The sequence below is a fragment of the Octopus bimaculoides genome, chromosome 15 (assembly GCF_046866305.1).
Source record: "Octopus bimaculoides isolate indiv1 chromosome 15, ASM4686630v1, whole genome shotgun sequence".
NCBI classification, from domain to species: Eukaryota; Metazoa; Mollusca; class Cephalopoda; order Octopoda; family Octopodidae; genus Octopus; species Octopus bimaculoides.
The window spans coordinates 56,788,412-56,803,008 of NC_142942.1; the positions used below are offsets into that span (position 1 = coordinate 56,788,412).

At 36.5% G+C, this 14,597-nt stretch overlaps 2 protein-coding genes across 15 annotated transcripts in view; one reads left to right on the forward strand and one right to left on the reverse strand.

Moving 5' to 3' along the window:
* The window catches only part of LOC106882513 (peroxisomal leader peptide-processing protease), a 63,775-nt gene that overhangs the window by 40,045 nt on the left and 9,133 nt on the right, over nt 1-14,597 (reverse strand). For 2 of the 13 annotated variants that reach the window (XR_016244488.1, XR_016244487.1), the window contains exons 1-3: nt 10,680-11,314; nt 1,534-10,088; nt 12-786 (exon numbers count right to left, since the gene is read on the reverse strand). Coding sequence is in view for 8 of the 13 variants with exons in the window: in XM_089363917.1 (XP_089220043.1) it covers nt 12-748 (737 nt within the window). In the remaining 5 variants the exon portion in view is untranslated. Of the gene's footprint in view, nt 1-11; nt 787-1,533; nt 10,089-10,679; nt 11,315-11,373; nt 11,495-14,597 lie in introns of those variants that run through there. The other 11 variants (XR_016244486.1, XR_016244489.1, XR_016244490.1 and 8 more) reach the window with 11 other exon arrangements.
* Nucleotides 11,493-14,597, forward strand: part of LOC106882512 (uncharacterized) — a 147,189-nt gene continuing 144,084 nt past the window's right edge. For both annotated transcript variants that reach the window (XM_089363910.1, XM_014933208.3), the window contains exon 1: nt 11,493-11,643. The gene's annotated coding sequence lies outside the window, so the exon portion shown is untranslated. The remainder of the gene's footprint in view (nt 11,644-14,597) is intronic.

Below are 14,597 nucleotides of genomic sequence, written 5' to 3' on the forward strand. Positions count from 1 at the left end.
AGTATACTTACTTCAGGTTATTATTATCCAAAGTACAAACAAGTCCTCCCTCAGTGCCTGGAATGCAACGAGCATCAGTGAGTATTTGAACTTTGTTTGGACCAAAGTAGTTGCTGATGACACCTCTGCTCACAGAATTTAAGAACACTTCAACACATAAGTTGCCATAAGGTGTACCAAACACTTCAACTGTATCTCCAGGATTACATTCTACAGAAGATTTCACAAGTAGAGGTTCTATTGGAAGAAGTCCATCATAGTTTTGCAATTTGATCAAAATGAAATAAGGTAAAAAAAAGTGTTTTCTTGGAAGGAAGAACCATCCTTGACTTTTGGCCAAGAATTGTTCTGAAGTTTGATGAAAGCTTTCACATTTGAATATTAGTTCTATAGCTGCAGGAATGATAGTGTACATCTCTTTCTCTCTGGCAATATTCTGATGGTTGTTGGAACTCAAGTCATAATGTTGATTTGAAGAATTCTGCACTTGATACCTCCTTGCATCAAACACGACTTCGGCACTATGATTTGGCAGCAAATTAGTAAGTTTATTAGCAGTGAGATCTCTTCTTAATTGTTCATAGTCTTTGGAGTTAAGCTCAGCCAATAGGGAAGCATGTGCAATTACAATTCTGAGTTTGTGGTTTATAAAGACCCCACTACAACTTCCAAGTTTTACAGAACTTAATGAGTTTCTTTTCACAAGTGTAACAACACAGGTATTACTTGAAACTGTTGAGGAATCCATCCTATGGAGTTGATTTTAAAATGCCTCCACAGTCAAGTCTGGAATACAAAATATAAAAAGAAACAGATGGGAATAAATGAGAAAATGAATTGAAAACCTCAATATATAAAAGTGTATGTGTGAGTGCATGCGCATGCACACAAATGTGCGTGTGTGTTCTATGCTGTAGGCCACAATTCTGCACTGAAGAGATTGAAATTTGCAAAGCAGCATGTCTTTTTTAAGTAGGAGAGGTCAAGACTGATACTTTCTAGAAACTCAGGCAAGGTCAAGTACTGATATTAGTAATTTAAAAAACCCTTTTTATATGGCATTATTTGAGAAATCTATCAATATCATGACTACAGTCATCTCTGCTAATGAGGCAATATGGCTTTAAATAGTTCAGCTTGCTAGAAATATCAGCTAAATCTACCTAAAATCACACTCTACAATCTTTTATAAAGAACATATCAGATAATGTAGATTTAGTTTTACTATACTAGTAAAAAACAAAATGAGATAGTCATGACTTGAATATCTTTTAGCCTAGGTTTTTACAGGATCACAGAAGAGAAAGTGTTAAACAACAAACAGCTGCATACAATTATGAACAATATGTATTTATTTACTGTTACAGTGTGGAGATAACATGCAAGTAGTAATTTGTTAAACATAGATAGATAGATACAGGGTGTCCCCAAATTAAGGCAACCGACTTTTTAAAATTTTGTCAAAACAAAATATTATATTTCAGGTCCAAACATTGCAATGCTGTGGTAAAGGAAACACAATTATGACATTACCATATTTATCCGATATGATCATCTCTGTTTTGAATCACACTCTTAGGTCTAGGTGCGAATGCTTCACATGCAGCACACAGCTGTCCTTATGGAATTGAAGCCCATTCCTGGTGCAGTTTTAACTTCAGAGCATTGAGTGAAGCATGAAGAGTGCTTTAGATGGACCAAACAGAAAAATCCAACGGGTTGAGAACAGTGCTTCTTGAGGGCCTATGAACGATGGAGTGTTTTTCTAAATCCAGTGTTGTGTCTGGAGCTGTGGGATAGTACTGAGTCCTGTTGGAAGCTCCAAGGTGCATTTTGAAAGTACTCATTCGCTTATGGAAGCAGTTCAGCTTCCAGAGTGTCACTAATCTGTTGTTGGGTGTAATTTTAACACCTGAGGGCACTAAAATGAGGGGAGACCTTGCAGTGGCTGTCACAGCCACCCAAATCATAACTGATTGTGGATTCTGACGTTGATTTACTAGTCTACTCTTAATGGAACCAGATACACTCCAATGTTAGTCATTCTAATGATTTACTGTCTGTTTGATGTCAAATTTCTTTTTGTCAGTGAACACCAGGTTGGATAGCATACCTTCAGCAATCTGACACAGGTTAAGACAAATTCTCTCCACTCTCATTAACTTATAAACTTGCTGCATGAGCTCATGACAGTGGATTACCTGATAGAGGTGGGTTCTGAGATCCTCCTTCAATACTTGATAAAGCGATGTTCATTAGAATTTCAACATCAACCGGATATTTTTGTTTGTATGTTTTATGTATGTATTCTCATACATATAGTTACATATCTAGACATGCTCATATATATTTAAATGATAAACTTCTGAAAAGTTTTACAGATTTTTACAGTTCAAGTGATGGATTGGATCTGTCATTTTCGAATTAGCTTTCTATTTTTGAGAAGCTTTATTTCTCAAGATTAGTATTTAGGCAGTGTGTTACATATTCCAGGACCCCAGTAATAACAGGTGTACTCTGGATAGATTAACTGCAGATTTCTCAATAGTTCAGCATAAGTGTTCTCTTTTTCACTGATCTTCAGCTTTATGTTAACATTCACTGGGCAACTAATTTCCACAACTGTGCACAGTTTCTCTTCTCTATCCCAAATCATTATATCAGGTCTGTAGTGCTTAAATTTTATTGAGGTCTTCACTGGTACATTCCACCAGTATTCCTTTTTATTATGAGTGGCTATGGCTTCTACCATATTGTGGATTTTTATGTATGTACGTATGTATGTCTCTTCTGTTTTTTAATTATTATAAATCTTCCACTGATGAGGGAACCAGTTTCAAACAAAGATACAGTGTTCCATCTTTGGGATGTCATTAACACAGAAAAATACACATTTAGAACTTAAGAAAAGTCTTGCATATTTTTACTGTTCCACTCACAGATTGGACTTGTAATGTACGGATCAGCCAGTCAATTTCTCTTTCTGAAAATCCCAGTTTATCCAGATTCTCCTTTAAGCATTTACTAACAAAACCTAGTGCTCCAATTATTATTGAATTCATAGTCTGGAAATAGAAGCTGGAGGTTTCGAAACAGTTGTCCATAGATATCCTCTTTTCTTTGATTTTCAAAGAGATATTTTTATCTGCAGGGCAGCCGACCTCTATGACCATACACACCTTTGCCCCTCCGTCCCAAACAACAATATCCGGCCTGTTGTGCTTACATTTGACAGAAGTTCAAATTGATAAATCTGCTTTCATTTTTATCAAAATAGGAATACTACTCATCATCAATAGTGCACATTCTGCATCCAAATAGCATGAAGTTCAACTTGACCTTTCATCTTTTTCGAGGTCAATAAAATAAAGTACTGCAGTCAATGTTATTGACTGTTCGCATACCCTAAAATTGCTGGCCATGTGCCAAAGTTTGAAATCTTTATTATAATTATCATCAGCTTCAGGTATTTTGTAATTGTCACTATTACTACTAGGCCCTTAGTTATTTGCTGTTTAACCACAGGTCAGGCCTGATCAAACTGACTATCCTGCTTTATCATATGACCAGGAAAACCAAGATCACATAATCTAATTTGTCTTCTCCTAAGGTTGCATGGTTTGATTTGAGGAAGATTGGCTGCTATTTCTAGCAGGCCAAGTGACCATGTAGAGGCTCACCGTTTGGGGCATAGTTAGTTATTGTAGTGGTGAAGAGACTGGTTGTTGTTTAGCCCCATGTTGAGTAGAGACATAATCAATGACATTTCAACCATGACCATCATTTGTTTCTTTGCTTTTTCCTATGTATAGAGAACCTAGAATCATATTATTCAATCTGTTCTTTTCTAAGATGGTAGTAGGATTGTGATTTGAGCAAGATTGGTTGTTATTTCTAGCAAACTGAGTGATTCTCTAGTTCAGGGGTTTTCAAACTGTGGTCCGCAAGTACAAGACAGGGGGTCCGTAGACAGCAAATACTTTTCATGGGCAATTTGATTTTGTATATGTTTTTTAATCGAAATCTTTTAATTGACAATAAACCTATTTGTTAAATACTGTAAAATAAATAAATGTAAAAATATAAGTTATTTTAAGCAAATATTTATGTATAAATTTCATAAGCGTTTATAAGGGGGTCCCTAAGGTAAAGCCTGAAATATAAAGGGGTCCGCAAGTCAAAAAGTTTGAAGACCCCTGACCTAGTTGGCCTCGACTTTTAAGTAAGGGTTAGGGTTTGTTTGATATGAATTGTATGTATGAGTGTTCTTCAGTGTGTATATGCATGCGTGTGTGTGCTTGACTGTATGAGTGTGTGTGCACTTACACGATCTGTGTGTGTGTGTGTGTGTGTGGTGGGAGAGCAGAGTCCTTAGAAGAGGTGAAGATTGGCAGGAGGCTGGTATTCAATGACTTGTTTTGACATTTCCTAATAACATTTAGACTTGTTATGATAAATTGAAAGTTGCTCTTGTGTGTGTGTGTGTGTGGGGGGGGGGGGTTGAGTAGTCCGAAATGTTGTTGTTGCAATTGTTATTTAACTCTGCCAAAAATCTTAATTGAGTCAGATCTATGGATCAAAAGCATTCCAGCCATGACCTCCACATAAGACTATGCCAACTTTTTGCTTGTGTACTATCTAATGAAAGAGGGAAATGTAGCACTCATCATTATCCCCCTCCTCACCATCTCCCCTCCAACATCATCACTGTCATTCTCATCACCACCCTCATCATTTAACATCCGCTTCCTATGTAGGTATGGGTTCGATGGTTTGACAGCTGTAAGGTCTTTTCTTGATAAATGTTATGCAATCTATTTACTGCCTTGGTTTTTTTTTTATATCTCATTCTGTGTGGTGTTAAGAGTAAATGAGAAGTGTCTATATGCTGATTTAGCTAAATCTCCCTCAAATTATCAATGAACCATTTTAGCAACTCCTCCTGGTCCTCAAATATCTTTAATAGAATTTACTCTGTTGTGAGCTTTTAGATGACTGCTCCCATTTGAGAACAACTACCTTTCTTCCAACTACTTGTCTCAAAGGCTCTGATAAAATGAAGACTTATGTAAAGAGGATGGCATTAGGAAGGGTATCCAGCCATAGAAACGATTCCAAATCTGACATTGAGACCTGATCTAGCTCTGCAGTTCCTTGCTCTTCAAAATTTTAGCTTTGCACCGTGTACAAGCTGCCCCTTAGATTTTTCAGTCAGAACCACATACAAAACAGCTCGATTTATAGATAAGTACAAGTGTACGTATGCATATGTATAGCTACATACATACATATGTATGTATATGTATCAATAAGAGACATTCAACATCTTTGGCAATTTTGTATGGCAACTGATGGAGGATAAAATGAAGTACAGCATAAATTGGTCCCTAGTAAGGTACGCGAAACCATACATTATAATTTCCAGGAGATGCCATCTCTGCTCTGAAGAATCCTTGTCTATTCTGTGGACTAACTAGAAAATCAGTAATAGAAATACTGAATGACTCTCGAGATACCTACACGCATATAAATGCACTTTCGCACAATGCAGTGGGAATGAGTAACATAATTTAATTTACTGTAAGGTATGGATGACTTAAGTTTACTTTTAACCTCCCTATTCTTACAAACACCAAGTTGATAGTTAACTTGCTTTGTGATCATGACAGCACCAGACCTCATGTCTGCATATGCTCACATTTTTGTGTATGCTTGTATAAGCGAGTGTACTCGCGCCATGTAGCTTGCCCGAGGGCGTTTGTACATCCATGTTTCTTAACAGTTACTTAAAATTTTTTTCTCGCTGGATTTTGTGTTCGTTTCTCTTTTTGCCATCTGTAATTTCATTTTTGATCTTCTATATAAATGAAGATATTTCCTCCGTCTGGCTGCTTTTCTTTCTACAAAACGTGAAGTTACATTGCGGAACTGTTATTTTAACGAGTTGTATTTATCACCTGACGAGATACATCTGCACCGCCGGATGCTCTTGAACCAGTTATTGAGTGTACCATCCATGAGGGATCGATGCTTGATGTGTCGAAACAATTGTCGTGATTAATAAATTCTCATATATTCCATCTTTCATTTGCCATATATATATATATATATATATATATATATATATATATATGTACACATGCGTATGTATATGCGTGTGTGTATATACGTGCACATCTAAATGCAGAACCGGCCCTAGGGTTGTTGGCGCCCCAGACATGCTAAGCTTCGGCGGGTACAAGCTGACGGTCGTGGAAAATTTCTTTGTCTTTGTCACGCCCTCCTTGGCACCCCCTAGCACATGGTGCTCCAGGCGACTGCCCGAGTTGCTGGTACCTTGAGCCAGCCCACGAGAGTCCAGGACTCCAGTTATGAAATCATTTGCATACAGCCAATTACAGCTCAACTATCAAACTAATGTCTACCTAATCATGAAAATACTCTGGATGAGTGCAGTGGAAAATGTGTGTTATAGCAAAATCTGTTCTAAATGGGTTAATAGGGGTGACAAATGTGGAATTTAGTATATTAAGTGAATGGAGAGCTGCTCACCGATGATGCCATAAGTGTTGCCAATTTGCGAAATTTACTAGAGAACATGAGTGTAGTTTCGTAATTTTTTTTACTGATTTTGTACATTCCTAATTGAAAATGTTGGTTGATCTGAAAACATTGTAATCAATATGGCGTTGTGTCATATTGCGCCCTCCTTGGGTACATGCAGTAACACACCTAATGTTAGCTCCATATACAGATGGTGCTCAATTGATCTATAAGGATGGTGGTGCCTATGTGAAACCTGCTATACTATACTCAGTGGCATACACCATTCTATGCATGACTGGCTGTACTGTAGTAGTACACAGCATGTGGATTTTCAAAGTGAGCTCTGATTGGCTGTATGCAAATGAGTTCATTACTTGGGTCCGGAACTCTCGTGGGAAAAAAAAAATTCGCAGCCGGCCTTGTCTATACGCCTAATTCATATATACTGTCTCTCATATGTATGTACGAAATTTTGCGTGATGACACGCACAAGCTTTCTTTGTTTCCTCTCTCTATGTTTGCTTATTAATTTATCTATGTATTTGCTTACTGAACGACATAACGGGCAAACTATTTGAATTATGCATGTGATATTATTATGATTTTAAAATTTGATCTAGAACAATCTAGCATTGGACGACCAATGTTGGTGTGTTTACGTCCCTGTAAAGTAGCGGTTCGGCAAAATAGACCGATAGAATAAGTATTAAACTTGCAAAGAATGTCCTGGGGTCGATTTCTGCGACTAAAAACCCTTTAAAGCGGTGCTCCAGCAAGGCCGCGGTCAAATAACTGAAACAAGAAAAAGAATAGCTGTCTGTCTATCTATCTGTGTATCCTGTATTGGTGCACCGCCTTCAGTTTTCTGGTCAGTTACATCGACCCTCATACCTCCTTCTTGACCTTGCAAGGCTGAAAGGCAAGCTGAGTCTATATAAAAAAATAAAAGGTGGTGCTTCCCAACCACATGCTTCTGGGGTCAGTCACACTGCGTGGCAAATCTCTTCTACTACAGCCTCAGGCTGACCAAAGAGGATTTGGTAGACAGAAACTGAACAAGCTCGTCATCTCTCATTTGTTGCAGTTTCGCCCCAGTGTGTTTCCTACCAGCGCTTGACAACCGGTGTTTGTGTTTACGTCCCTATAACTTAGCAGTTTTGGCCCAAGTGACAAATAGAATAAGTACCAGACTTAAAAAAAAAAAAAGAAAAAGCACTGGGGTTGATTTGTTTGACTAAATCCTTTCAAAGTGGTGCCCCAGTAAGGCTGCTCTCAAATGACTGAAACAAGTAAAAGAGAGAAGATAAGATTCCTGGGTTGACATTAAACACCAAATTTCAGGTTATCAGCCATCCGTGCCAACCGTAACTATTCATACAATGCTTATATCGGAAAACTTGTGATGTTTTCCTTAAGTATTTATTTAGAAAGTTCTTTATTTTACTGCTAGCTAGTAATAGTTTTAATTTGTTTTCATTACACGTGTCGAGAAAAATAACATACCGTAAAATAAACGTAACGCTTTCGAGAAATACACGTACACAGCTGATAGGTTGGTGGCACTTTAATTTTCACTGGTTTTTAGTATATTAGAGTGAGAGAGAGAAAGTAGGACAGAGATATTGTTGAAGAAATTCCGAGGTCTGACAACACACCTAACAGCTTCTTTTACTTGTTTCAGTCATTTGACTGTGACCATGCTGGGGCACACTGCTTTGAAGGTTTGAGTCGAACAATTCGTCCTCAGTACTAATTTTATCAAACCCTGGTACTTTTGCTAAATTAAAGAGACGTAAACAAATCAACACCAGTTGGTCAAGCTGTGGTGGCGGGGACAGACACAGACATAGAGGCCTCCTCACCACCACAAGGTCAAATATAACCAGTCAACGTAATCACTAGACTTGGTAAAGTAGTAGCCAGACCGTCCTCAAATCACACCCTACCTCTTAAATAAAATATGAGAATCTTTTTTTAAAGTCTTCCAACCACTTTTAAATACTACAAAACAAAACAAAACAAATAAAAAAGCCGAATGCGATTTTCTTTATCAGTATTTGAAGAAATCTGGTAAAAATTTGAAATACATTAAGTGACTGGAAGGATTTTAAAAACGATCCAAATATGATAATAAAATATAACGATTATCTTCAAGTTTTATACGTTGAAAAAAAAAATGTAGTCCTTGATAGACAAAAAGGCGAGATGGTCATAACTGGAACGTATCCAGAACACCTCTGATCATAGTTCTGTTCGATCAGGGCTGCGTTAAACAGTAGGGAAAAAGGCATGGGGAAACTGGACAGTAGGCTAGGGGCCACAAGTCTAGTTATGATCTCCCTCTTTGTTGTCGCTCAAAATCTAGAAGTAGCAGTTAAATCTTACCTTGGCCCCTTAAATAGTAAAAGGAAAGAAAAGCTATATATTACAATTAGACAATGTAAGTCCCTGATTAATCAAAATAATGGTATGGTCATGACAAGGACGTCCTTAGAACATGACCTAGGGCTATTGCGTCAAACAAGAATATAATAATTACTTTGATTAATTAGTATCAATTAAATATTTACTATTCCAAACCAACTTGAGATCACATCTGGCCGGAGTCTAGGTCAATATAATTAAGTACGTCATTATACACTCGTACTAATTAGTGATGGAGCAAAAAATGACCGAAATCATCATTAATATGGGCAATTAACATCATAGCCGAAGACTGGCTATTTGGATTCGTGTCTTTTATTTAAATGTAATGAAGTGTCGTTTTCCTCTCTTATAAAAGAACGACGCATTCTCTCTCATCATCCTATATGTAGATTTAGATTTGTTGCAGTTAGCCGCAGGTAAATTCTCAGATCAAGTAGAACTATGATCAAAAGCGATCCAGCCATGACCATCCCATCTTGTTTCTTTTTTTCTCTCTCCGGTGTAGAATACGATTTATAAGTACATTACGTTATTTTCTGTTGATCGAGCTACTGCGAAGACGACCTCTTGTAATTACCATTGTTTATTCGAGTACTGTGTAATTTCGAATATAATTCGATTCAATTATATTTTATCTGCATAAATGTTGTAACATTTAAGTTACGTTACCAACTTAGATACTTTTGTATTAAATTTCTTGCATGCAATTCACACAAATACGCCAGTTAGGTGAATGACAACGAAACAAATCATGAGTCCGTAAATATCAGAAAAAGAAAGAAAATTTGTTCGCCACACATTTGAAAATATTACAAATGAGTTGGCATTTTTTTATACGTTGTCATCGAGCTGTAAAAAGAGGATAATAAAGCGTAGACGTGTAGTAAGAAGTTTGCTGCCCAACTACATAGTTCCGGGTTCAGTTCCATTATCCGGCAGCTTCTACGATAGACTCGGGTCGATCAAAACCTTCCTTGTGAGTAAATTTGTTAGATGGAAACTGAAAGAGGCCAATTCTATGTGTTTGTGTGTGTCTTTGTCCTCCTCCACCGCGTGGCAACCGGTGTTGGTTTGTTTACGTCCCCGTAATTTAGCGATCCGACATAATTACCCGGCTGAAATGAAAAAAAGAATTGGGGCAATTTCGTTTGATTAAAACCCTTCAAGGCAATTGCCCCAGCATGGGGCATTGAAATGAATGAAACAAAAACAAGACCAGACGTTCATCAAAACATTCAATCAGTAGTCTTATATAGTATATTCATCACTTATGAATATGTCGAGAGTGAGAACGATTCAAACATCGAAACGAAATGGACGTGAAAGTGAGGAAGAAACTGACAAGTCGAGGCTTCTTTTCTTCTCAACGTCTTCGGGACAGGGAAAAGAGCGTCACGTGACAATTGCAGCAGAACGGAGTCACGTGCCCCTGCCTGTTCTTCTTCTTCTCCTCCGCCCCCTACACTTATTCGTCTCTTATTTTCAACACTGTGACACACACATCTCTCTTTACTGACGTCAGCGGAATGTGTAGAAGTTGTAAAACGTTGCTTGCCCAGAATCAAATCCTGACACGATCGATAGGTTTTTCTTTCAGGCTTCAAGTTTGAGAAATTAATTCATTTCGTAATTTTCATAGAAAAATAATAAAAATATAAATAATAGTTTAAATAAAAAAGAATTTCTAACTTTTACAAAGCACTTACGTAATTTATATACAGTTCAGTGACGACCATAAAACAAGCGAGCTTTATATATATCGTACATCGCGCCACTTCCTTGCTCTGCTAAACGCCATTTTTTTTTTGTCACCCCCCCCCCCCAATTCCTCCCTTTCTTTCTTTGCGTGTTTTGATGTCATTTTAGGTAAAGCTTTTCGAGACCTAGAACCTGTAATTTCTTTTATAAGTAAAATTAAACTGTTTCCCGTAGATTGAGAACGCGTAATTTAAAAAAAAGAAATTATGCAATTTTATTGTTTCACTTTTGCTCTTATTTTTTTTTTTTAAAGCAAGTCATTTTGTCTAGGAATGTGAGATTTAGAATCGTTCAGAATTTTCCTGCTCTCAAATATCCCCCCAAAAATTCTATTAAAATTTTCTGCATTTTTTCAAATATATGAGTTTTATTATTTTTCTACAACTGAATTTTTTTTTTTTTGATATTCTCTTCGTTTCATTTTCTCTCTTCCCTCCCTTCCGCCATCTTTTGTTTCTTCTTTTTCCTTAAACATTACATTACACAGACATAAACATTTTCTCCCTCCACCTTCCTCTTCTCATCACCTCTTCCTCTACCCCTACCTCTTTTGATTATCGTTATCTCCCCTTCGTTCACTTCACCATTTTCTTCTTGATTCGAACTCGACACTCCTACTCTCTTCGAGTACTCTTTACCTACCTGCCAGCCTTCCTCTTTATTTTCTTTCTTCTTTCTTTCTATTTTTTTCTTCTCTCTGTATCTATGATTCCGTATATCTCTCCCACTATCTTTCTCACTTAGACACACTCTTCCCTCCTCCTCCTCCCCACCTCCTTCACCAAACAAACTCCCTCCCTCCCGCTCGTCTAGCTCTTTTCTCTCTCTCCCCTTCTTCTTCGTGTCAAAGGTCAAGGCGGTCCGTGGAAAATTACTTGTAAACCCCGCAGGTCATTGGCACGTTACATGACGGTGAGTGTTTTCTGAATATTATTTTGCTGATAAAATTCGTAAGGGGGGTAAAAGTTCGGGTTGAGAGGGCTGAGAGAAAAAAGGGGGGAAAAAGAAATCTAAAAGGGCTGGAAATTTTTTATGTACTTGAGTGGGGTGGTTTTTAATGGTTTGTCAAGAAACAAAGTAACAACAAAAATAACCCCAACCCGATCCCCCCCTCCAAAAAAAAAGCAAAACAAAACCCATAAAACTGAAAAAAAGGAAAAAAACCCCACAACCATCATCATCATCATCATCGAACAAAGCAAAGGAAGCAGCGCTCATCTTTGCAAGTCGTTCTGTCGTGTTTCGGTTGTTTGGGGATCGGGCGGCGCTTGGAAAGCTTTTAACTGACTCTTTTTTTACCATTGTTCAACCAGCAAGGTCATGTGCTAAACCAACATACATAAATATATATATACATACATACATATATATATTATATACCAAGTATATATATATATATATCTATATATACGTGTGTGTGTAGAAATGTACATTACACATGTCTGTTTCTATTGAAAGAGGGCAGACGCGCAGAGAGAGAGAGAGAGAGAAGGATGATCACCACCAACCGACCACAACCAGACAAAATAAATACCGTTTAGAAACAAGGACGATTATTTATTTATTATCATTAAAACTCATTATGGCTATTTTATTTATTCATTACACAATTTTTTTTTTTTTTGGTCGGGGTTGTTTTTCTCACCTTCCCGTTTCTCTCACTTTTACTCAATTACCTCATCTCTCACTATTTCATACACACACACACATATATATATATTATTCGCAAAGTACATGTCATCTATATCTGTTTATATATTATAGTTACACGTACTTTAACGGAGGGATTACATATTCTCCGTCTCCTCTTAAAATGCGGCCGCATGGCCTCGTCAAATTAATATCACACACGCTATGTGTGTGTGTGTGTGTGTATATATATATATGTGTATATATATATATATATATATATATATATATATATATATACATACACACACACTTATGGTTCACTCTTTCAAGAATCATTTCTATTTCTTTACTTCTACATTTCGCTCCATCATCTCATCTATATCTTAATTCTATCATAATAGACATCATCTTTCATCGGTATTTTTTTTTTTCTTTTGACATTGACAGACATTTTCTCTCTCCGTTTCATACTTTATTCTTTCATATCTTGTTTCCTTATATATATATCTACACATACATTTTTGTGTGGGTATATATACGTGTATATATATATATATATATATATATATATATATATGTATACAGGTATGGCGATGCAAACGGAAAATAGAACTCGGATATGAGTATATGTACATTTTTTATTAATATTTAACAGAAGTAACATATTAATTTTAATAATATTTAGTAGAAGTAACAGAGTGACTCAAGGTCCGAGAGTTTCGTGCGATGGCACTTATCAAACTAGTTTGATCAACCTGACCACATGCAAGATTGGCCAGGCGTGCATATATATATATATATATATATATATATATATATATATATACAATACAAATAATATATATATATATATGTGTATATATATGTATATATGGTGTACGAACTTTTATTGCCTCCTTAGTCTTGTCAAACCAGCCCAATATAACCCAGGGAAGCCTTTACATGGTCGCTCGAGCTACTAAAAATAGCACCTAAATCTTTCAAATGGTGCTACAGTTTTGTGAAAAAGAAGGAAGACCACATTGGATATATATGAAGTCCATGGTACAGGTACACAAAGCTTGGGAAAAAAATTTAATAACAAAAAACAGCATGATCATGTTTGAAATGCTTTTGATTTGTCGTCTCCAGAATATTTGGGGCTGAAACAACAACAGCAATCATCACTGACATACAACGAAATACATTCGATTCTTCCCTTAACAGTGTGTGTGTGTATATATATATATATATATATATATATATATGTATATATGTATGTATGTATGTATGTAGAAAGTGAGATAGAGGCATTACTACACAACTGCTTACTAACCCTGAATTTGTTTCCTCATAACTTTCTGAATTGACATTTTTAAATGAAATTTTCAACAAATATGTCTCAGATTGTGTAAATTACTATTGCATCGGAATTTGTTGAGATTTTTCTCGAAGCAGGGGTGGCTGAGAGGAGTTTCGAATATTCCACGTTTCGACTTTGTGTCCCCATATGTTTTAATGGAGATTACGATTATGCTGAACCCCACCCCCAATTTTTGATGTCTGTTCCACATTTTTTGTTATATTCACTTTAAATTCTGGTATAATCGTAATTTGCACTATTGAAATGTATTTATAAGTAAATTTCATTTAGAAACATTCATTTTTCAGAAAGTTATTAGGAAGCAAAGTTGTGAGGGGCCCATTTCTGTAGTTATGCCTTATGTATATTTATATTTGATTTGATAGTCTTTACTTTCTTCTAAAATAGTTTAGGAGTTTTAATACGTAAAGAAAGTGAAATGATCGGAATTTGTGGCTTACACATGATTTAAACTCGGGGTCTAACTCTATTACAGTTGTTGAGGAACTAACCATGGTGGGGTTGCTTGAGTCATTGAGAAATAGCAGTTTATATATTCTTAAAATGATGCACTAGTATCTTGAACTAGAAGCAATGGTTCAGATAATGTCGTCTTAGATACCAGAAAATAAAAACGAGATGGCCATGGCGGGAAGGTTATTATAACATTTAATGACGACCTAACGATGGATCTTCAAACCCGGTAGAAGTAATAGATGAAAGTGCCCCAAATCACACCCAGCTGTCTTTTAAAAGGAAGGCTATTGGGCAGTTATACAAAACGATGAGACGGTCACAACAGGAACGCTTTTGATCAATTATTTGTTCAGCTCAGAGTTGGTCTAAACGTAAACGCAGAAAAAAAGAGGCGCATTTGTCGGAGGAACCGACG